Raw genomic sequence first — 22528 nt, forward strand, 5'->3', positions numbered from 1 at the left:
TAATAGCTGCAAATGCTTCACACTCATGGGTCCTCACCAAGAGCAGGCAAGCATTGATGTACAGATGTGGACATCTGACAGCAGCTTGGGAAGCAGAATGGTGCAGTGGGACAAAAGATGAAGCAGTGCAAATCTGTGGTATTTTGAAGGCAGACAGAGCCAGAAGCTGTGCTATATTATTTGAGTGGTGTTATGGGGATTTAAAAATCTTTTTTTCTCATTGGGGTGAGTCAGTGTTTGTATGAGCTAAGAGTAGTGATGGGAAAATATTCATATTCCAGATGGACAGTACAGCCATCTGCTTGTCTAGAGGATGGGTCCAAGAAGTATAGAAAAGTTATTGGACAGAGCAATCATCAGAAGCAAAGAACTGATGCAGATGTGTTGTTAAATGCTTGCTTTCCCAATTGTTTTGTTCTGGTAGTGAGGAGGTGAGCGGAGCTCTGTATGGTGCCCTGAGGACTCCTCTCACACAAACAAACAAGGAGGGATCTCTTAACTCCCTTAATCCACCCAGCAGTTATCATTGGAAGTGGCCAGGATTCAAGTCTAGGAGGAGTATGTGCAGCTGTGTGACCCTTGTCCATGTCCCATTTTCCTACACCAGAAGCTGCAGTTCAAATCAAGGCTGCGGTGTACCAGGAAGTCAAGTGTGCTGTGGCCCAGCCATGCTCTAAATAAAGAGCCTGAAGACTTCATGGAATTTCATTTGGATGGGCCCTGTTTCTGTGTTTGAGAAGCTTCGTAAGAAGTAGGATCAGAATCATAGAATTATTTAGGTGGGGCAAGACCTTTGAGATCAAGTCCAACCACTAATCTAACACTACCAAGTTCATTGCTAAACGATGTACCTCAGCAGCATGTTTACATCTTCTAAATACCTCCAAGAAATGATGGTTCAACCACTTCCCTGGGCAGTCCGTTCCAGGGCCTGATAACATTTTCAGTGAGGAAATGTTTCCTAATGTTTTGTTCTAGGTTTTTGTGCTTCTCCTCACCTTTCTGTAGCAGCCTGGTGATGCCCAGCTCTGGCAGTATCCTTAGCCCTGGTGAGGCCTTGCTTGTGCTTCTGGGTATTAATCAATTTGAAGAGTGAAAACATGGGAGAACTTAGTGCTCTAGAACTTGGGAGGGGAGGGGCTCACTTTTGTTGAGATGTGTTTAAGAAGTGCTCTTGGAATTTAAACAGATACTGGTCTATTTTCCTAAGGATATTGTTTTAGAAAGCACCTTCTTCTAAATAATAAGATTTTATGAACTTAGTTTAACTTGCTCTCACACACACAGTATTCAATTCTATGATTCTATCACACACACACAGTATTGCCAAGGTTGGAAGAGACCTCGAGGATCATAGAGTCCAACCTGTCACCACAGACCCATGACTAGACCGTGGCACCAAGTGCCACGTCCAATTTCCTCTTGAACACTCATTTCCATCAATGCTATAAGGTGATGCACCTCAATATTAAAACGTGTTCTGGAGAGGTGAAATCCTTGGAGTGTTCTCTGAGGTCTGGTTTATCACCTTGCCTTTTCCCAGCAGGCTGAGTATGTATGGGAGGCATCATAAAGACCTTGTTTGGGATGTTTCCATCGTGGTTTCTGACTAAATAAACTATTCTTCCCAGAATATTTTGTCCTTAATGTTTTCTTCTGGGGAAGTTGTGACATGTTTCTTCTGAAATTGCCAAAACATGCCCAGAACGGAGCTGTTGCTCATGCTTATTTTTATTTTGTCTGGAAAATCTTGCAAAGATGGAGCTTCCCAGAAGAAGACATGAGCAAGGAACTATAAAGCCTTCTGCCATCAGCAAATACCCTATGTCTAACCTCTCTGTTACAGTCTGTGTGGACTCTATATGACATGAATTTGATGACTCAATCCTGGTGTCACTTCAGACAATTCTTTGTTCTTAGTTGTGCCATTCTGTTGGCTATGTCATGACAGGAAGCAAAAACCATGGTGGCACCTTGCCAGCATCCTGCCTTCATTCCTCCAGAAAGCTTGCCAAAGAATTGGGAGTTCAATGGACGTCTTACTACACAGCTACATCCTTCATCCCCCATGTCTCACAGGTACTAGGACAGTGGGAGGTGTGGGTTCCCCTTTTTGGTGGTGACATCCTTAGATACAGCCGCCCTTCAGTGAGTCTTGGGTTGCTTTAAATACGGCGGAGAGACAGCATTTTTGAAGTGGCATCTTCCTCGGCAGTGTTATTCTCTCAAGTCTTCCAGGGATATAATTATGAGCAAACATTTGTAAATGACATGCACACTTGCCAAGCAGACAGCTCTCCAGATGCCAGTATTTTGTTATCTTCTCTCTTGGCAGTTTTTCCAGTTTACATTTCCCTCCTTCAGATTGGATGGAGGCTTTCTTATGTTGCTTGTGGTTGTTTTCCGCTAAAGAAAAAAAACTAAATGACCTTAGTGTCACTTCTAGAACATAAACAGCACAGTTCCAAGGGTCTGAATGTTTCTTTAAAGTGTCAGGTTTTATTTACTGGGTTCAGTTGTCATTAGATGGAAATGGGTTTCTCAGAGTCAGCTTCTGTTTGTGCTGAGGCGATGTGATGATGGTGGAAATGACACAGTAAGAATTATTTTGAGCCTATAGAACAAAAAGCCAAGGATCACATTCTCAGTGAGTGTAAGTCATCTTACAGTAATTGTTAGTGCATTGATTTAGTCATCCTAAAGAATTAAATGTCTGGAAAAATTATAGCCCAAACATGCCAGTTACAAAAGAAATTAAGGCACTGTTCTCTCAACATTCTTCCACAAGAGCACAAAGCATCTACACCCAAGAAGTGCTTTGTCTGTGAAGAGCTTTATGCTTCTCTTATTTCTGTATCTAAAAGCATATTTGGGATGAGTAAAGTCCTGGAATTCAAGGTTTTGTAAAGATTATCTTAAATTTGTGGAATAATTTGTTTGAATTTGCTGCTTCCTGCTGATTTCCCTTCAAGTTTAATTCTATGGAAAAGTTAAAGATGCATGTTTATCTGACTGAAAAGAAGCTTTTAAAAATCTTTCAAAGCTGAAATTGTTTCTAACTTAACTTTATTTCTAAACAATCATAAACTCTAAAACATTTTGAATTTGCATCTGTTCAGGTTTGCAGGAAATAAAATGCTCTCTCTCAGGAAAATACAGTCTTTGTTAACAGCAAATTTTATCATTGGAGTTTTATGTGCTGGAAACCTTGGTCAGGTGTCAGAGGCCATCTTGGCCTACTCATGTGGATCAGGAAAGGGAATCTCTGTCCTAGCAGATACTCGAAAGCCATCTGGGCATTGTTCTGCACAGCCTGCTCTAGGGGACCCTGCCCAAGTAGGGAGGCTGGACAAGCTGACTTCCAGAGGTCCCAGAAAACCCAAAATCCTCTCTAGTGAATATGACTGCACCTTAAATTAACTGTATGGCAAGAAAAAGCAACATTTGCTGTCCTCAACATGTTAGAAACAGGCCTTTCTCCTTGTCTTCTGAGAGTGAAGATATGTTGATGTTTCCTTAGGTTTTCCACAAATTCTATTTTGACTGTTAGATCCTGATTGAACAAAATAATGTGATTGATAGCATGAAGGTGGGGTTAGGAGGTGACTAATGATGTTCTCTTCGAAGTGGTCTGTGGAGACACAAATGATCCAGAATGATTTCAGTGTCCCTGGTGGGGTGTAGAGTGCCAGCTGGCAGAAATGAAACTTGACAGGAGATGAGCAGTGCTGGAGCTGGAGGGGTTCTGCAGCACCCGAGGTGGAGCACTGTGTTCTAACACTAGCTGGAATTTGATGTCTAGTCAAGTTCATGTTTGCCTTATCAGTAAGTCTTAAATTTCTCTTCTTTGGAGACAAGCAGATCATTTATCACAACTGAAGACTTTGGGAGGTTTCTGTCTTCTCAGATGATGGGAGGCAAAAAGTTCTCATAACAACTCCTAAATGTTCACTGAGAACCTTTAAAGGATATTTTATAGTGCTTTGAACACACTGTAAGAGGAGCTGCAGGTCTTGATTCCTTGTTTTATCTAGAATATAACTTCAAATCTGTAATTGTAAACCAAACGGTTTGTACTCTCTGGAAAAGTGTTGTTTGGGGAATGTTCTGTGATCTGCAAGGCTGATCAGTGTCAATGGAGAACATTGAGCAAGTAGCAATTTACCAGCAGGCTCTTGTTCCTTTCAGTGTTTTTTTGAGGAAGCACAATTATAGTTGATGTTGTCTCCTAGTGCGCATGGCGTCTGTTGCCCTCTTACCCCACTACGGCTTTACTGTTGACCAGTATCAGCCCAGCCTAGCAAATAAGTAGATATCTTGGTGAAACTGCGCATGCCATGAAAACAGACAGTTGAGTGGGAGCAGGATACTCTGGAAAAATGCTTAGCCTTTATTAGATTTCAAAGCCCACAGGAGAAGCAGATACTGGAGAGCAAGTTTCTTAAATGGATCTGAGAGACATGAAAGTAGTTTTCTTACTGATTCCTCTTGAATTGTGATGAGTTGGTAACAGAATATGGGGAGGAAAAGCAAATGTGAGAACATAATGAAAGTCAGAACTAGAAAGGAGATCGCCTGGTTAACTGTGAATCATTGGAGGTGTTCGGGAGGAGACTTGATAGGGTGCTTGGTTGCATGGTTTAGTTGATTAGGTGGTGTTGGATGATAGGTTGGACACGATGATCTTGAAGGACTCTTCCAACCTGGTTTATTCTTTTCTATTCTAAAGTGAATTTGTGGATATAGAGGCAATAGTGGCCATCATTTGGCATCATCAGCTGCTGAATGGTGTGTTAGTCACACAATTACTCTTGACAAGTTTGCTCTTTAGCTCCTATTATGGTTCCTTAAATTTCAAAATCTTCCTGAAGTTTTGATGTAGTTAGTAGGAAAGGGGTCTATAAAGAAATTATTAGTTTCAGTCCTCTAACAGTGATCTGTCCTAGGAAAAATAAAAGCTAACCTACATGGAGGGAAAAGCACGTGCTTGACAACTGTGACTTTGTTTAAGCATCTGACTTTGGAAATCCTTGTTGTATTTAATTTTCATCACTCAAAACTGAAGAAATTTTATCTTGTGTTGATAACTTTGTTGCTAAATGAATACATTTCCAAGATAAGGCTGTGAAAGATGACTTAGAAACAGAAGCTGCTGTTTATTTTCAAGATGTGTAAATAAAATCCTTTCTAGTAGTTTCTGTGAAGTAGGAGAGATGCTCTGCTGATTTGTCTGAGTCATAAAAGTGCTTTTAGTGTTCAAAGTAAAACAAATTCTGTGGTATCATTTTTGCTGCAACCTTTTTTATAGCTCAGAATTTGAACTCAGGCAAGCAGTGAAATTCCTTAAAGTGAGCAGGTGGTTGATTATTCAGACTATCAAAACTACATATTGTAGGTTCTCTCTCCCCACTAATCTGTTTGCTTTGTTCCTTAGCAGCATTGTCTGTGTTACTCCCTTTGGCTGTAATTGACAACTCCAGTGACCTTTCTGGCCACTCCGATAGGTGCTGGTGTTTATCTTCACTTCCTAACACTTTGCTGCCCTGACCTTTGCTAGCATCTGGTCATCACTAGATGCTGGTGCCAGTCTCCTGGCTGCAGCTCACACCCAGTCTGGGCAATGAAGGGAAGAAGTGAGCTATACCAGCTTGTAGGTGAGTGATCTGATAAAGTTCTATTGGTGTGAAAGCACCATGATGCTCTGCAAGATATTGGACTTACATATCCATGTTACTAAAAGGCAAATACTCTGTTTTACATGACCTTAGGCTGATTTTTGCCAGAAAGGATGTCCAGACTCAGTCTGATCTATGTCCTGTTCTGAGAGGCACCATTAATTCTGACATGTATATGCTCAGAAAAGTTGAGTTGTGCTTGCTAGTACAACTTTTCTATTTTAAAGAGGTAATTAATCCAAAATGTTATATATTTCAAGTCATCTAGTAGTTTAAGAAGCTTTTGGTTTAGGATTTTCTATCCAAGTTTACAGTTCCTCTTTTTATGTTATGAAACAAACATCTGTTCAAGAAAGGTGTGACACATATCACAATCCCAAATGCACTGTTATCCCAGGCATTAAAGTGTTTGGGTTTTTGTTTGTTTGTTTGTTTTAAACAACTAAGTGGAGAAGAACACCTCAAGGTGCTGTCTGAAAAAAGATGATGAGACTGGAAAAAGAATATAAAGTATTTTTATCTTCAAGAAAGTGTCTGAGATAAATGCCACTATTAGTAGGAATCTAGGCTCAAACCAAACCCTGCTGGAAAAGGGATGGGGAAAGGCAGAAATTCTTGCTTAAAGAGAGATTTCTGCTTTTTAGTGTTGTGGTTTAGATCTATGCTTTTTAACCTTTTTAAAGTCTGTATTGCTACTGGACAAGGAAGATATGTCTCCTTTCAAGTAAAATAAATCTACCGTAACCTGTGTTTTCACTCCAGACAATGTTTCTTAGATGACCTGGATTTGACACACAGTGCTAGATGTAGTAATAACAAAACCAAACCCCCAAAAAATCCACAATGTAACAACAAGAGTGACTTTGTGGAAATCTACCTAATACCTTTTTTTGTAAACAGCATATTCCCTTCCTCATAAAGGGCAAGGATGAAGAATTCAGTCTGCATCACTTACCAGCCCCTTGAGACATAGCACAAGGTCAGACTGGACAAGCCTAGAAAGGTCATGGCCACTGAGCCAAAATGATGCTTATGATTAGGCAAAGCAAATAGCTGCCTCCTCAGCCAGAGACAAGCAGGCAGGCAAGCAGACCTGGGAACTGTTTGTTCCGTGCTGGTCCTGCGCCGCATAGTTCGGTGTTGTGAAAAATTGTGTGACGTCTTTCAACCTCTTTTGCTTATTGCTTTTATTTCCCATCTTAGGAAACCAGTTCAAGAACTTGATTGAAAAATATGTTTTAAGGAAGCTGTAAAAAAACCCAGTTAAACAGTGGGTGGCCTTTCAGTCTGCTGAACTGTGAGTGGACTTGCAGCCCGTGTCTGACCTCTGCTACATTAGTGTGTGCCTGGAAGTGATGTTGGGGATGTGTGATGCTCTAAATTATCTTGTCTTTGAGCTTGTCCACCTCTCTTTTACTTGCAGTTAATCCAGAGGTATTTCCACTGCTTTGGTAGATTACTCTTTGCAGAAACGGATTCACAGTGGTCTGGGTTGAAAGAAGCCTCCAAAGGTCATCTAGTTCAACCCCCTCTGCAGTAAGCAGGGGCATCCTCAACTAGATAGGGTTAGGATAGCATTAAGGTGACTTGCATTACCTGCTTCTCAAAAGAACTGCACATTCCTTGAACAGTTTTTGTTGAAAATGCCCTCAATTACTTTCCTCTTCACTTGCAGAAAAATGGTCAGTCAGTCTGAGATCCCTGGACTGCTGGTTTGGAGCAGTTATAACTTGCTGAGTAGCCTTCCCAAATCAATGGTTACAGCATACATACAGACTAATGACGTAGCTCATGTGCCATGAGTCTGGCTTGTCTGGGGCCCTTCTCCCTATGCTGTTGAACACATTCCAAACTCTAATAATGATTTGGAACTCATTTATGATTTATAATGTCCTTATTTCTGATGGTGGACAGCTCATCCAACAAAAGATCTTTTGGTGCCTATGCTCACAGCAGTAAGTGCTGAATATTGTCAGGCCTCCAGTAATATATCCCCTGTATATACACCTGTTTCTCATGGAGCATCAGCATCACAAAATCACAATAAATTCTTGTAAAACCATTTTACATAAAAACTTCAGGTTAATGGCACAGAAATTGTGTCTTTTCTGATAGAAAACAGTTGTGGGGGTTTTGGTTGGTTTGTTGTTGTGGTTTTTTTCCCCTCAAAAATTGAAATATATAACATTTTAAGCAATTGGAATTGTCTTCTGGGCACTGGGGAGTTTAGATATCTGGTTGAGAGAAGGTGACTGTTTCCTGAGGTGAATCTGGTCCTAAGAATAGCATCTCTGATTCCCACTCATGAAGAAATGTTACACAAACTGTAGAACCAAGTTTAGAGAAAGGGTTAGGTCCTAGGGGAAGAATGCAAGAGAGAAAGGCTGTTGTCTGCAAAGTCCACGTCTGCAAGTTCAGTGAGTTCAGTTTTTCTCTAAAAGTAAAGCATTATAAATGTGCTGCAGTTCTGTAAAGTGTTGCTATAAAACAGCACAAACTAAGATAGTGCTGCAAGAGATGGCATGATATACCTGAAAGAGGCTCCTGGGAGAACAGTAAGTGTCTCATCATTGCCTTGAGTGATTTCTGGGATGAAATGGCAGATGATTCTTAAGAGCTGCAGTGAACATTTTGTTACTGAGGTTCAGGAAAAGGTCATACCTCGAGCACACCATCTGTATCCTTTGCAGCAACCGTCAGTATTCTGGATGGGAGCAGCTCTAGCTCTCCAAGGGTCAGGTGAACTCTGGAGGCAGCCAAGATACACACCATGTTGCCCAATGTTTGGGTTTTTTCCCTTCCAAAATATTGATTCAGATCCTCCCCAATACACATGTCCCATAGGCAGGGTAAAGCTGAATCCCCCAGTCTTCAATGAGTATTAGTCACCAAACTGGAAATGGAAAAAAAGAAGGCTATAAAAATGTCTGTGATGCATTTGGTTTTTTAACAGGATTTATTGGAAAGGGAGGAGAGGAAGAAGCATTTCTCAATCCTTAAATAACTTTTACACAAGGCTGGAGCAAACTGGCACACTCTTCTCCATGCATATGTATGGTTTATTTTTGTATATGGGTTTCTGTTTGAAGCAGTATTGGGCATTGTCTTGCTCTCAGGAACTGGTGTTGCTGGACAATGGACATGAAGTTTACAGAGCAATTGCGCATCCTGATTTCAGAGTCTACAGACAGAAACCTGAGGGCTAAATCTTTCTTTTGTTGATTACATGGCACAGCGGCACTGCTGATAAAGACCTTTCAAGCAAGGGTGTTTTAGTCAGGGTCATATTTCACCCTGTTTCTCTTTGATGGAGATTTCTCTGAAAACTGTCCTCAGGGCAGTTAGAGCTATACCAAAGGGCATGATTGTAACTGAAAACTTCTCATTTTTTCGCTCTATAGGCAGAGTTTTTGCAGGCATGACGCGGTTGCAAAAGGCATTTTGCATGCCTTGAAGTATCTAGCACAACTGGACTTGGTTATTTTTCTTTTTGGAGCTTAGTGCAATCACCTTGGCAAACAGCCTGATCTGGAGCGGGTTTCTACAAAGATGCCAGCGCAGCTGGGATTTATTATAGGATAGACAATCTCTATTACCTCGTACTCTACACAACCTCAAAATAAGTGCTGTCTTTGCTGCCTTCCTTTTAGAAGAGCTTGGCTTGTAGTTAGCAAGAATTGCTTTTCCCCTTGCTTCCCCACACTGACCTCCATCTTTGCAGGAACTGACTCAATATCATCTCAGGATGGAAGAAGGGGGGGGGGGGGGGGGAAATGAAAGAATACTGAGCTTTTACAAAATTCAAATTGCTTCAGAATGTTAAGGGAATGGTGCTCTGGGATTAAGATCAGGCTGATAGAATCAAGCCTGTCTCCATAGGTCTTGAATGCAAGCAAAGGTAGATTATTGTTTATATTATGGCTGGACTGGCTCTTTAAAAAGTGTTGCAGAAAGTAAGCTCTAAATGCTGCTGAATTGTTTTTTAAAAATTTAGTTGCAAGCATAATTATTGAGTGGTTTTTTTTTGTTTGTTTGTTTGTTTTTTCATTCTTCCCTATCTCTGAGTCTCTTGGGTTTTCTATCTGAGACAGCTGAGAGACATGGATCCACTGAAAAATAATCTTTTGCTTTCTCAGACATCTCTTACAATGTTTTACAGTGGAGGTTCAGTTAATGTCTGCGAAGACACATAACAAGTCCATGAACCCTCTGAGTGTCTCTCCCCCTGTTTATAACCTGTATTGTGCATTTTTTTGTTCACTGATATTGGTATTACTTGTGCTGAGAGATATATCTTCAGAGCTAAGGGGAACTTTTCCCTCTACCTAATTTACGCTAAGATGCAAAGTAGCACCACAAATTAGTATATGTAGTTAATAGTTATCTCCTCTACTTTTCTGTGGGGCTTCTGATCTCAAGTAAAATCCATCCCTTTTATTTATTTGCTTTTAGGGAATTGTTACAGAACAATGTACAAACCATTTCCTAGCTCCAGTGAAATGGATGTATGTTGTCTCCCATGGTTTGTGTTGTTTTGAAATTTCTTAAGGAAGATATGTTGTGAAGCCACATTGCCATCTTTCAGAATTGTCCTGTAGTCCAAACATTTTGTATCTCAGCTGAATTCCTGGCTGCAATTGATCAGATCTAGGCAGATGACTGATAGTCTGATGCTATAGATTGTATTACAAAAGAGTGTTGTGTCATATACACTAAGATGTACCAGCTTGATTTCCTTCCAACATATGGTGGGACAGTTCTTGTGACTGAGAGAGGAGCAGCGGATCTGCTATAGTTTGTCTTTCACAACACTTTTGCAATATCTCATGTATCTCTTCAAACTATGAAAATCTGGATTTGTTCAAGCTTCTATAATGAGGGTGGAGAGCCGATGAAATACAACTGGGAGAACACTCATCTGGCATTGTTTCGATGGATTCCTACAGAAATCTCCCTTAGTCTGGAACACTTCAGTATTTTCATCATGACTTGGATGAGAGGTTACAAAAGCACATATGAGACACACTGGGATAACATTGCAGTGCAGTTGACAGAGTTGAAAATTCAAACTTGGGAAAATAGTGTGGAACAAATAGGATGGATTCAGCATCACTTTGTCAAGGCAATCAAGTACAGTGCTTTGCTATTAAGTGACTGTGGCTCATTTAGGAAGAATGATGAGGCAGCAAGTCCACAGAATAGGATCAGAGGGTGGATCACAACCTGAACACAAGTTAAATATGTGAAGGTCAAGTCAAAAAGACAAAAATGGCACCTCAGGTTCAGTAAGCAGGAACACTGAGCTCTGCTTAGCACTGTTGAAGTCTCAGTTGGAGCATAGTGCCTGGATTTGGGCACCACGCTTCACCAAGTGATACAAAATATTAAGAACCTGTTATCAGGAATTCAGAAGAGAGACTTTTTAGAGGTTTGTAGATTATATGAGGGGGTGCTGTACAAAAGGAAAGGTATTGACTGTTCTCAGCCTTCAAAGAGGTCTTGGGCTTGTAGTGCAGCTCAGTGATGCGCTTCTTGGCTGACCGGTGGAGGAAGCATATGGACTTTAATGCTGGTTAGGGAAGCTTCAGTCACAAGTAGGTTAGGGACAGCCAGTTTGGATACTAGGTAAGTATCGGGATTTACTAACCTTTCAAGGTTAAATAACTAGCTCACACTGTTATTTCCTGAGATCCCAGACTAGGTTCCTTATCTCCAGACTGCTCAGTGTTCTCCCAGTCTGCTCATTAATCAGTTAATTTACTTACTCTGTTACAAAGAGATGAAGCAATTAGAACCAGAAGAGGCATTTGTGAGCCACTTTTTCTCACACCATCAGTGGCTGAGTTACACTAAATGTCAGATATTTCGAGCCTAGATAGTACAGCAAGGATAGGAAGTGACACAAATAGCTTTCTGTCATGCAAATGAAAATCTGGTATGAAAATAAGAGCTTCAGGGTTTTCAGCAGAGCCATGTAACCTCTTACCTCACTTTCAGACTCTGCACAGCCTAATTATAGTCCTGCAGATGGTGTTTATTTTATTATGCACATGTGTAAGGGTAGAGCTCTGTCTTGGCTGATGGAATGCTCCCTGTGGGCATAAATAATACAACTGCTTTTGTTATCTGTGTTGTATCAGAAATAGTGTGACTATTATATGTTAATGACAGCCAGTAACATCCTTTAAACTCTCTTGCAAATGTAAGGATCTTTCCCATTTTTACAGCATGGATGATGCAGGCTGACCCTGAGAAAAGCGATTGGGGTTAAAGCACTTTGTTTGCAAAGGAGGTACTTCTGGAGGAACTCAGAACCTAAGTGCTTAGGTTCTTAGATTGCAAGGGAGAAGACATCAGATCTCTGAAATGGCTTGGCCATATCTGACATCAGTTTGTCTTCCTTGTAATTTCTGTGATGGTGGTTGGCTCAGCCTTCAACTATCCTAAGTTATCACTGCATTATTGGAAAAGCAATTTGGTTTCTTAATTTTAATATTTTTAACCTGTTTGGGACAACAAAAATCCTAAATATCCTCACAAGGACTGCAGGATCATGTGTTTAAATAGCACATTTCTAACAATGATGGTAGAATTGTGTTTAACTAGCTAATTCCATCTTAAAATGATTCCTTAGAATTTGCTATGCTGCCTAAGTGGTGAAAAGCAGAAAGCCCAGAAGAGAGCATACAGCTGAAATTAGCTATAGCCTGCTCCTGAGTATTACTGTGCATCTCCTCTGAGCCACACAGTGACAATCATCATAGAAACTGTTATAATGGCTGTAATTAATGACAAGAGAAAGAGAACTGATGTCATTTGCTTGTATTATCCTTTTGTCTCAGAAGTCCAGGGCTCCTAGGCAGTTTCATGTAAAGGGTTTATCAAGCAGGATCCTGAAGAATTTCATGACTATGGTACAAACAGGGAGGTGCTTCCATGTTCTGCTGTTCCATGTTTGCTTTGGAACCCAGTGGTCAGCAAATGCTAATCTTATCCATATGTCTGGCTGTTGACACATGCTGCTCTCTGGTTTTACTCTGAGGACTGTGTGAGATGCAAGACACACTTCCATTTAAAAACAAAAAGAAAAGAAAAAAGTTAATATGGTTGTTCTTTATCAAAACAAATAAGAGATGATATTTGTAATACATAGTAGTACTGAATTTATTTCAAAACCAGTAACAGTTTTGGCTTCCTCTAGTGACAGAAAAGGTTGGACAGTTTCAACCTCGAAGGTTTAACTTATCCCTTGTTGATTACACTAACAAAATTATCTTTTTAAAGGAAAAACAAGCTAGTAATTATTATTTCCAGAGATGCATGGAAACATGATATGAAACTTGAGCCCATCCAAGCTGGGTTTGAAATGTGTACTACCACTATTAAGGCTACGTAGTCACCAGATGTCGACTCCTGTGACAAGCAGCCAGGTTGATTGACATCAGCCAAAGTGCCAGCCTGAAGTTCCTGCTGGCATTCTGTACCAGAGCATCCAGGCAGATTGAATGACCCTATCCATGATGCAGATGAGTATCTCATCTCTGTTCAGCTTTCCTCATAGGCATCATTTTGGTATTCATAATTTTATTAAGGTGTCTTAAGAGGCTTTGAAATTTCTTTAAATGAAGACACATGTAAGAAATACTGACAGAAGAGCAGTGACATACAGTGATCAGATACTTGTTTCCCCAGAGGCACTTAAAACTTCTACCAATTGTTATTTAATGAGAAAAGCCTCATGCCAAAACCATCATTTTCTTAAAGAAAACATCAGCAGCTCCATGCATTCCATACTGTGAGCTGACTCTGGACTACTGTCTGCTAAACCAGCCCAGAAAAACAGGCTTTCAGCTCAGCACTGAGGTGGTTCTTTTCTCTGAAAGTATGTTCAGCTGGCACTGATTTGTTACAGTCCAATCAAAGGGATGACTGAGAGGTTTTGTGGTGTGTAGCCAGGCTTGGATTGCAGTCCTGGTATTTTGGGATCATTATCTATAATTATCAAAATGCAGTGAGAATCTGAGATGTAAGGAGCACAGCTTGTTATGCTTCTGCTGCTAACAAATTGGAAAGACTGCAGTAAATCTGGAGTCTCTGGCCATTCTGAGGTGAGAGGGAGTTATTTATTCTGCATTTCAAATGTCTGGATATAAGATAATTTCCACAGTGTTGAAAATCAGGATTATTCTTATAGTGTGAAAGAGCATAATCTCTTACCACTATCTGCTCTTCTGTCCTCTCAACCAGTCAGGAAAGGCAGTGAGTCACATGAAAGTGTCCTGAGCAGTCACTGGGTCAAAGCCAATAGGTTCTGTGTCAATTATGGGACAGTCAGATTACCTGTTTTCTGAAGTGTTGCTTGGAAGGTTTTCTCTGGGACTGTGAGGCCACATGTGTATCCATTCAGCACAACACTCCACCATGAATTTCTTGATAACAAAACCAATAGTGCTTCAAAATGTACCCCTGTGGCTTTCCCATGTCCAGTGATACGTAGAGGTGCTTGTTTTAGTACCCTGATCTTAAGGCTATAAAGACACTGCATGGAGCAAGCTAGTGAAGAAGAACAGGGAGACATCACAGGAAGAGGCAACTATGCTTTGTTAATCTGCATGTAAATAGAGATGGAGCCAGGAAAGCAGTGGGAGAGAGGGAATGAGTGGTTCTAATAAGAGATGATAAATGAGAAAGATGAGACCCAGAGAATGAGAGGCGTATTTCACAGACGTGTGTTCTCTGCCTTCTTTGGTGCTGAGTGGCAGGGGTCATTGCAGTAACTTATGCTGTTGATGGAGGAGGCTTTCCACTATGTCAGTCAAAAGAGTGTTGATGATGGAAGAGAAGCATATAGAGTTCTGGTGTCAGTAATGTAATTTCCTGCTGCTTTATGGTTTGTGGGGTTTTTTTGGGGGGGTGTTGTTTTGTTTTGGGTTTTTTGTGAGTGGTTTTGTTTTGTTTGTTGGTGTTTTGGGTGGTTGTTTTTTTTTTTGGGGGGGGAAAGCATTTCCCTGTTATACTTCTCCTTTCACTTGCTTTCAGTTCATTAACTGCCCCAATGCCACATCAGTCTTCCAAATATCGAATTCATTCCACTCCTCCAAGATCACTTTCAGCTGAAGGCAGAGGAACTCTGGCAAAAAAAAAGAAAAGATAAATCCTGGTGTTTAGATATGGCGACACAGTCCGCTTGTAAGAATGTAAACAATCCTGCATACCCTGACTTTGAAATGTACTTAGTGCCAGAGGGCTTCTGATGAAACTCTCGCTACAGGAACTCCACAGTTCATGGGAACATGATGCAGAACAGGTCTGGAGAGGAATAGCTGGAAGGATACTGTGATCGTTTCTGGAGTGAAGTCTCTAATAATCTCTGGTTGGCTTTGTTAGGACCTCTGTGAGGACCCCCACCTGTTTGTGAATGGAATCAGCTCCCATGACTTACATCAAGGCATCCTGGGGAACTGCTGGTTTGTAGCTGCATGCTCCTGCTTGGCTCTGAGGAAGACCCTCTGGCAGCAGGTAAGGTGATCAATGTGTTTGGTGCATGAAATAAAGCTAATGAGCATTGGTTGTTTCCTTACCTATAGGATGGTTTAGGTTGGAAAAGACCTTGAAGATCATAGACTCCACCTGTTAAGCCAGAACTGCTAAGTCCACCATTAAACCATGTCCCTCAGCACCACATCTATAGGACTTTCAAATCTCTCCAGGGGTGTGGACTCCACCACTTCTCTAGGCAGCCTGTTTCAGGGCTCAACAGCCCTTTCAGGGAAGAAAGTTTTCCTAATGTCGAACTCAAATCTCCCCTGCCACAACTTGAGGCCATTTTCTCATGTCCTGTCGCAAACCAAGGTGGCCTTCCCTGAACCTCCTTTTATCCAGGCTACACAATCCCAGTTCCCTCAGCCGCTCCTCAGGAGACTTGTGTCCAGACCTGTTACTAGCCAAAGGGTTTACCTCTCTAGCTAATGTGCCCCTAATGGGCGGTGAATTCTGGTGGATTAAATTCTCCCTTTCTTTAGAAGTTAACTTTTCATGTTCAGGGATCTCCCCACTCCACAGTCCCACTGAGCATCAAAGAGATACAGTAAAGTCAAAGAATGCAATAGGTTCTGTTTGTTTTTGCAGGTGACTTTTAATTTTACTTTCCTAAAGATTCATTGAAGTGGGACTACATTTGACTTCCCCCCCTCCCCACTTCACTGCTTCGTCTATTTAAAGTCAACTGCTCATGAAGCTGAACACCTGCATAGTGCATGCTCCAGGGTACTCTGCCCTCTGAATAAATCTTAACATCTTGTATGTGGTGAATTTTCTCTTGCATGGTTTTTCAGGTGATTCCAGATGTCAGTGAACAGGAATGGGACCCTAAATTCCCAGAGAAATATGCTGGGATTTTCCGTTTCCGTTTCTGGTGCTTTGGAGAATGGACAGAGGTGGTGGTTGATGATCTGCTGCCAACAATGGATGGGAAGTTGATCTACTGCCATTCCAATATGAAAAATGAATTCTGGAGTGCATTGCTGGAGAAAGCTTATGCGAAGTATGAGCTAGTTCATTGTCCTTTTAGTCCTCAGTGCTGTCCTTTCTAGTCATCTGTTTTGTCTTCCAATTCTATCATGCTTTCCATAGTTTTAGGTTTGCTAAACTTAAAAAAGATTGAAAGCTCCTCCTTTAATCTGCATGGGGGAGTTGAATCACAGAACTCTACTTCAGCAGCCCTTTTCTAGAAACCAAGCAAAGGTTTATCTTCAGTCTTCTGTTTTGGTATTGGGTTTTTGTGTCTCTTGGTGAGACACAAATATTTAACCTTCATTCGAGCCAAATTACAGCACTTCTAACTACCACTTAGTGCCTGAGAATGTTCTGTTTTGCCTCCAGGCTGGCTGGATCTTACGAAGCCCTAGATGGAGGCAGTGCTGCGGATGCAATTGTGGATTTCACTGGAGCAGTGGCAGAATCTGTTGACTTGGTACAGGGCAAATATGGTGAGATAATTTCTGAGCAGATGAAGCTGTTTGAAGACTTGATGAAAGTACATAAAAGAGGCGGGCTGATCAGCTGTTACATTGCGGTATGTATGGAGAGATGGATTTTAGTTCATTTCAATGAAAAACATGGGGAAAATACCATTATTGGTGTATTGACTATTTCCTTCATTTGTATGCTTTGGAAAAGCTTTGTGTATAGAAAGCTAGCAAGTTGGCAGTGCTGTCTGCTAAGTACAACTCCATGAGCTGCTAAATACAGTCGCAAAACCACAAAGCCATTGGTGCTGCTTCTTCATTGTGGATCTGAAATGGATTCTTTCTGAATGGTCACAGTTCTGTACTGACCCGAGGTTAGTCCTCCTGCCCTAATTTACAGGCCAGAGGGCAGTTTTCAATTCTGTTGGGAAACTGTTTACAGACAACAGTTCTGCCGGCCTGAGCTACTTAGACTTCTGGACATGGGGTTTTGTGAAACGGTCATCTGCGCAGCTCAGCACTGGAGCTGAACTGAAAGGCTGCGCTCAATTGGTTATTCAGATGGTGGTGTTTGTTACTAAGACTCCTCATTAAAACTGACCAACAAACTTGCCTTTGCTGGCCAGTATGAGGCATCTAACTCAGAAGCCTACATTAGGAAGCCCTGAAGTTCCCTTAGTAGAAAGGGCATGGCATCCCCAAGGGTGATACAGGGTTGCCTTCTGTGTAAGCTTTACCTCTTTCCATTCACTTGAGGTGCTAAAAGGCAGATGAGTAGCAGCTCTCAAATGGTGCTGTATACCTCACAAAGCACAGGCAGACAAGGGCCTCTCACACCCCCTTGCCACAGGAGGGGAACCAGAGATAGGTAGGCTTAACTTACCTTATGTTGAAGTCTGAAATGTCAGGCTGTGACGTGATAGCACTGAAATTCTCATCTTGCCTGAAGCTGTTTCCAGATATGAAGGGCTAACAAACTGCCATGACACCTGAAGATTTACCAAAAGATCGCTTTTAAATGATTTTTAAAGTGCAGCCTGCAAAAAAGGGATCAGACCTTATAGCAGCCTTCAGGTATTTGGAGGGGGCCTACACGAGAGTGGGAGAGGGACTTTTTACAAAGGCATGGAGTGACAGGATGAGGGGCAATGGCTTCAAACTGGAAGAAGATCAATTTAGATTATACATTAGAAAGAAATCCATCAGCATGAGGGTGATGAGGCACTGGAACAGGTTGCCCAGAGAAGCTGTGGGGCTCCTGTCCTGGAAGTTTTCAAAGCTGGGTTGGATGGGGCCTTGAGCAAGCTGGTCTAGTAGGAGGTGTCCCTGCCCATGCAAGGGTAATTAGAACTAGATGATCTCTAAGGTCCCTTCCAGCCCAAGCCATTCTGATACTCTGCAAGTTTGCAGGGTTGGTATCTAGGTACATTTTTCCATCTTACTGCCATGCCCTCTGCTTCCAATTTAAGTCCTTAGCTAAGGCTAATCTTACATGGATTCAGTTAAATCACTTAAATGCTTTGCTTTAAATTCCCTGTCTGTGAAATGAAGATCATATTACTGTAGCACTTAACTATTTCATACCCATAGTGTAAACTGGTGGACCCACAAACATCAGTTCATTCAGAAATTCTGGCAAGTATCATGGTAGTTGTGCAATTGTCTAGAATAACAGAAAATCATATTGGGAGATGCTGTTTAGCTGGCCCTGGATACACACTGCCCTGTGCCAGTGCCATGATACCAAAGAGGAACGCCTGGTATCTTGCGGGAGGTAAATTTGAACATAAGAATTCAGCTGGCGTAGCACAGGACTCCTGAACTATTCCTCCCAGCAAAATCAGGCAACAACTCAGAAACAAAACCGTCTAGATCTTTGGTGTTTGTTTTACCTATTTCACAAGGTATGTTTTTTTATTTAGAAAGTTTTATCTGGTTTGCTCAGACCAGGCTGGCAGATGAGACTTCCTAGTGTGAACTGTTGTTGTGAAGACTGTTTCTGAGGTGATAGGTAGCTCCCAAATGCCAAGGCAGCTCAGTTTCTTAATGTGGATCTGATGAGGAGATGGGGTAAGCACAGGGAGCTATATTTTAAAAAGCAATTAATTAGTTGTACCCCTTTCACTTCTTCCTAGCATTGTATCTCTACCTGTCAAACACAGATTTTTCTAAACACTAATCACACAGAGGCTGTTCCTCTTGGGTTTGTTTGATTCAGCTGCATTTATGATTTTTTTGGTAGATGTATTATACACACAACAAAGCTTGCTATGTATAGAATATTTAATACTCAAGTGGCTTCATTGCTGACTTACAAACATGTTATCAGTTTCCCTGGATTACAAAATTGCCCCAAGCTGCACCATTTAGACATTTGAACAGACACTAGACATTTAAGTAAATAAATGTCTTCAGAATGACGTGGGAAAGAGAGCCCAACAGTGAGAAAAGCCTGGGTGATAATACAAGTAGCAGGAGAGCTTACAGGCTCCTTTGCTGTCACGGGCTTTTGTTTGCTTTTAGTTGTGAAAGATGCAAGTGAAAGCGTTACACTGGAGAAAGCCCAAACCTATTGGAAATGTCAGCCACTCCTGGTATAACATGAGCCAATTCTCTAGGAGCCACTGCTGGGTAAATGTGAAGGGGTCTTAGCAAAAGTCTCTCAGTGGGCAGCCCATCTGCCAGGTCCAATTAGATATTTTATATTTTTTCGATTTCTGATATCTTTGGGGGCTGAACATTGTTGTATCAGTGCAACAGCTGCCTAAGGAAAAGGACCCTGACTGTTTAGACCAGGGACATTTTGAAATGGATAAAAATGCCTGAAAAAGCACTATATGACTTTTATAACTATAAGAAGTCCAAGAGCTTGTTTGATTATTGATCTCTTAATTATTACAAATTTATATGCAGGGAGCTGTACTGAGTCGGAGCTGTACTGAGTCAGAGCTTCCTTCCCGGCTGTGCAAAGGAGTGTCTTAAGGCCCAATGGGTTATAAGCCAGCCATTCAGAGCAACTCTAGCATATGACACTGCTTTTCTGGTTTTAGATGTACTTAGGAGATTTTGATCTGGACATTATATGAAATTTTGATCTTTTTTCAGAGCCTGACAATTTGAACATATTCTTAGGTCAGCACCTGATCAGGCCTATGTCATCCAGCAGGATAGTTTACTGCCTGATTGCTGCAGGTAATTAGGCTTCTTATGTGAGGTCTATGAGGCAAATGTAGTTCCTAAGAAAGCCTGTAGATCTGCCTGTTGGCATGCAAAAGATGCCTGCCAGTGAGGTACAGGACAGGTTTGACAAATAGCTATGAAGCTTTCTTGTCTGTGCTCTCTTTTTACCTACTGCCAGTAGCTCTTCCTGGATATCAAATTTACCCCAATTAAGAAAAAGGCATTGGACTCACCCGGTAAATCCTTAGGCCCTGCAAAGTCTTCAGTCGAGGACACCACTAGACAATGCTATGTCTGAGTACAGTCATCATACCCAGGAGTCATTTTGTAAAGATTTGGAAGGGCTGACTTAGTACTTAACTCTCTAAGGCTGGGAAGGAGACAAAATGACTGTAGCAGGCAGTGTTCTCCTATGTTCTGAACTTCTGTCTTCTAGGACTTGGCACTATCATGCAAAAGACCAGACTAGTGAGCCACTAGTTTTAAGCCCCAGTGCTGTGTTTTCCTTCATGGTCAAGTCATTTGGGAAAAGATTGTACAGCTCTGTGAAAGAAAACTAGCCTTCCCCATCCTGCCCCTTGAACATGTAGCTGTCAGATCCCTCGGTGATGTGAATTCTGGTTTGTTTTTAATTATCGTTCTTGGTGCTAAAGGCTTCCTCTAGCAGGACCAATGAAGTGGAGACGGAGATGGGCCTTGTCATCGGCCACGCCTACTCTGTGACTGCAATTCGGAAACTGCGCCTTGGAGAAAGGGCCATATTATCCTATAATGCAGAAAAGCTGTTCATGATCAGACTGAGGAATCCCTGGGGAAAGAGAGAGTGGAATGGTGCCTGGAGCGACAAGTAAGTGCTGCAAATCCAGCGTCTAAGGAATGAAACTGTGATTAGGGCTGCTGGACACTACATGCATGGCTAAACACTGAGGCACGATGTCTGCCCACAGTACTCGGTGATGGATGAACCTTTTGTGCCATCTCTTCCCAAAGAGAGTGTTCTCTGAGCAAATGAACACAACCTGGAGAAGCCTGGAGGTTATGTCTTCCTGGACCTTAGTTTACTGTAAGCATTATTGTTCCGGCATGCTGGAGCAGGAAAACTTTCTGCAATTAAGGTGATGAATCAAAAATGTGAGGTTTCTTCCCAGCTTCACCACTGAATTTTGTCTTGTGGCTTAAATTATCTAAGAGACTTGTGCCATTCCCAGCAGCTAGCAATTGCAGATCAGAAACTGAGTAACTGTTGGAAAATTATGTGAAATTGGCACATTTGTGATTTCTTGAATTCTTTTCTAATGAATTTTAATGTGGCCTATGAGCTTACCAGGCACCCCTACAGAGACAGAAATGATTGCTGGAGGGGATGTGTTCCATCACTGGCAATTTACACATGAAAAACGTTTAACTAGGATGTTTCAGTTGAACTCTGTGCTTATCAGCCACTGCTACTATTCAATAATGCAGTGCTCTTAACAACAGCATATTAAGTTCTTACTTTCCATACTTTATCTGCCAAAAATCTATTACTTTCAAAGAGTTTGTTTCAGGTGAAATACAAAGAATACAGAGAAGAGCTACTGTGTCTTGTTGAACATGTGAGTCCCCACTAGCCCCTGTCTTGGCACAACTGTCACTCATTCCATCAGAAGAAAGGACAACTATGAGCTTGGCCCATGGCTTATGGGCTTACAAAATTAAATTGAGAATCTTCCAAATAGGTTGAGAAAATTGCTGTTTGTGGTGGTACAATTCACCTCCACTCTTGGACCACTGCATGGTGTGACTCTCCTTCCCCTGGGTCACACAGCAATCCCTTTCAAAGTCAGGTATGCATTATGAAAGGCAGTGGACCAGAAAGTTGAGGCACCCCCTTAATGTACCTGGCTCCTGCTTCCTCTGTATTTGGGGATAACAATGATGGTGACCTCCTGACAACCCAGTATAAATCATAAGCAGAGGATCAGAGTGCTGAAGCACCCCCTCAACACACCTGGATCCTACTCCCCTCCTCATTGCCTGAGAGCATTAATGACAATCGCCCTTCTGACAGCCTCTTCTACCTACCTCCCTACCTATGTGTGTGATTATACACATTCATGAGGGTGGGCACATTAGATACAAATATTTCTGTCTGTGTGCACTTGTACGTTTTGTGCTTATATACACACTTTGGTCTAGGATTCCCTGCACTGAGATAGCATGAATCTTGAATCTGTCATCAACTCACTGTCTTATTACAACATTTTACTGAGTCACTTGTTAGTCTTTAAGTTGGTTAATTATTAATTGCTGGTAAAATTAAACCTTTAGGTTTATCTTATTAATAAATTGTGATTTGCTGTTAAATTATAATCATGTCAAGTGGATCTATGATGCTGTTATGACAAACAGCTTCCCTTCCCTCCTGCCAAACACCTTGAACTTTATCCTCCAAGTACTTTTGGAAAGAGAGTGAGGAATTGTGGTTCTGCTGGTCTGCTGTAACACATTAGGGAAGGGGGTCATGCTCTCTTTGATGATTTTGTCTGGTTTCTCCTGCAGACAGTGGAAACTAGACTCTAGTCTGCAACAGTTTCTTCTCAAAGGCATTTTGGGGAAATCTCAGACTTAAGGCCTGTTTTATTTAAGGAGACTGAAAGATAAAGAGAATACTGTCATCTAAGTGAAGTGTTCAATAAGATCCTGAGGAGGAAATCCAGGCTTCTC

General features: G+C 41.5%; 1 protein-coding gene across 3 annotated transcripts in view; it reads left to right on the top strand.

The window, feature by feature from the left end:
* The window catches only part of CAPN6 (calpain 6), a 59108-nt gene that overhangs the window by 16921 nt on the left and 19659 nt on the right, over positions 1 to 22528 (top strand). For all 3 annotated transcript variants that reach the window (XM_068152007.1, XM_068152008.1, XM_068152009.1), the window contains exons 3-6: positions 15063 to 15194; positions 16010 to 16218; positions 16557 to 16749; positions 20476 to 20669. In XM_068152007.1, coding sequence (XP_068008108.1) covers positions 15063 to 15194; positions 16010 to 16218; positions 16557 to 16749; positions 20476 to 20669 — 728 coding nt within the window. The remainder of the gene's footprint in view (positions 1 to 15062; positions 15195 to 16009; positions 16219 to 16556; positions 16750 to 20475; positions 20670 to 22528) is intronic.

Source organism: Melanerpes formicivorus, unplaced genomic scaffold (assembly GCF_026170545.1).
Source record: "Melanerpes formicivorus ecotype bairdi unplaced genomic scaffold, bMelFor1.0.p_v2 SCAF_22, whole genome shotgun sequence".
Lineage (NCBI taxonomy): Eukaryota > Metazoa > Chordata > Aves > Piciformes > Picidae > Melanerpes > Melanerpes formicivorus.